This window comes from Plasmodium vivax, genomic scaffold (assembly GCF_000002415.2).
Source record: "Plasmodium vivax scf_3687 genomic scaffold, whole genome shotgun sequence".
Classification (NCBI taxonomy): Eukaryota; Apicomplexa; class Aconoidasida; order Haemosporida; family Plasmodiidae; genus Plasmodium; species Plasmodium vivax.
In genome coordinates, this window is record NW_001852526.1 from 1 (window position 1) to 890 (window position 890).

At 56.3% G+C, this 890-nt stretch overlaps 1 protein-coding gene across 1 annotated transcript; it reads right to left on the bottom strand.

Moving 5' to 3' along the window:
* PVX_136260 (DNA-directed RNA polymerase 2 subunit, truncated) lies at positions 1-824 on the bottom strand (the record flags this gene model as incomplete). Its single annotated transcript, XM_001612287.1, has 2 exons — positions 657-824; positions 1-367 (listed from the first exon to the last, which is right to left on the bottom strand). Coding segments are annotated over exons 1-2 (534 nt in total), but the record flags the coding sequence as incomplete, so codon positions are not given.
* Between the last annotated feature and the right edge of the window lie 66 nt (positions 825-890).

Genomic DNA, 890 nt, shown 5'->3' on the forward strand with positions numbered 1-890 from the left:
ATCATCCCCGACGACTCTCCTCAGTTTTTTTCTACTCCGTTTTTGTCCTTGCCCAGTGGTAGCATCTTGCGTGTCGCCCGCCTCCTGTTTTACAGAGGGGTGCTGACTCTCCACATGGGAAGCTTCCGAAGAGCGCCCACTTCTATGCAAGGGGTCCTCCTCATCATTCGTAAATTGAATCTCCTTTTCCCAATAGTGGCAGTTCTTCCCTGTGCATACGTAAATGAGTGCCATGGGATTGTAGGTGATTCTCTCTGGGAGCTGCAAAAAGACGGCCTCGTTGTTCCCGCAGTTTTTGCAAATCCATTCGCGCACGCGCCCCAGGGCGGGGTCGTTCTTCGTTTCGGGGTGGATGTACACGTCCTCTCTGAAAGGGAAGCGGTGAAGGAGGAAGCGGTGAAGGAGGAAGCGGTGAAGGAGGAAGCGGTGAAGGAGGAAGCGGTGAAGGAGGAAGYGGTGAAGGAGGAAGYGGTGAAGGGGGAAGCGGTGAAGGAGGAAGCGGTGAAGAAGTGAGGGAGCGGTGAAGGAGGAAGCGGTGAAGGGGGAAGCGGTGAAGAAGTGAGGGAGCGGTGAAGAAGTGAGGGAGCGGCAGGTCAGCCGCCGCACCCCCGCCGCACCCCCGCCGCACCGCCGCTGTACCGCTCTTCGACACTGACTTCCTATTGTAATTGTAATTAATCCTGGCGACGATGTTCTGCTGCTCGTTGGGCTTGTGCGAAATGTACTCGCAGCTGCGGCATACGTAGAGGAGCTTTTTGTTTTTCCGGTCACTGCGTGCATATAAGATGTTGTTGCACTCTTCGCAGAAGGTCACCTCCGCCATGGTGGGCACAGCTGGGGGGGGCAGGGGAAAGGAACAGAGGAGCAGCTTTCGAGAGTTGTCTCCGCGA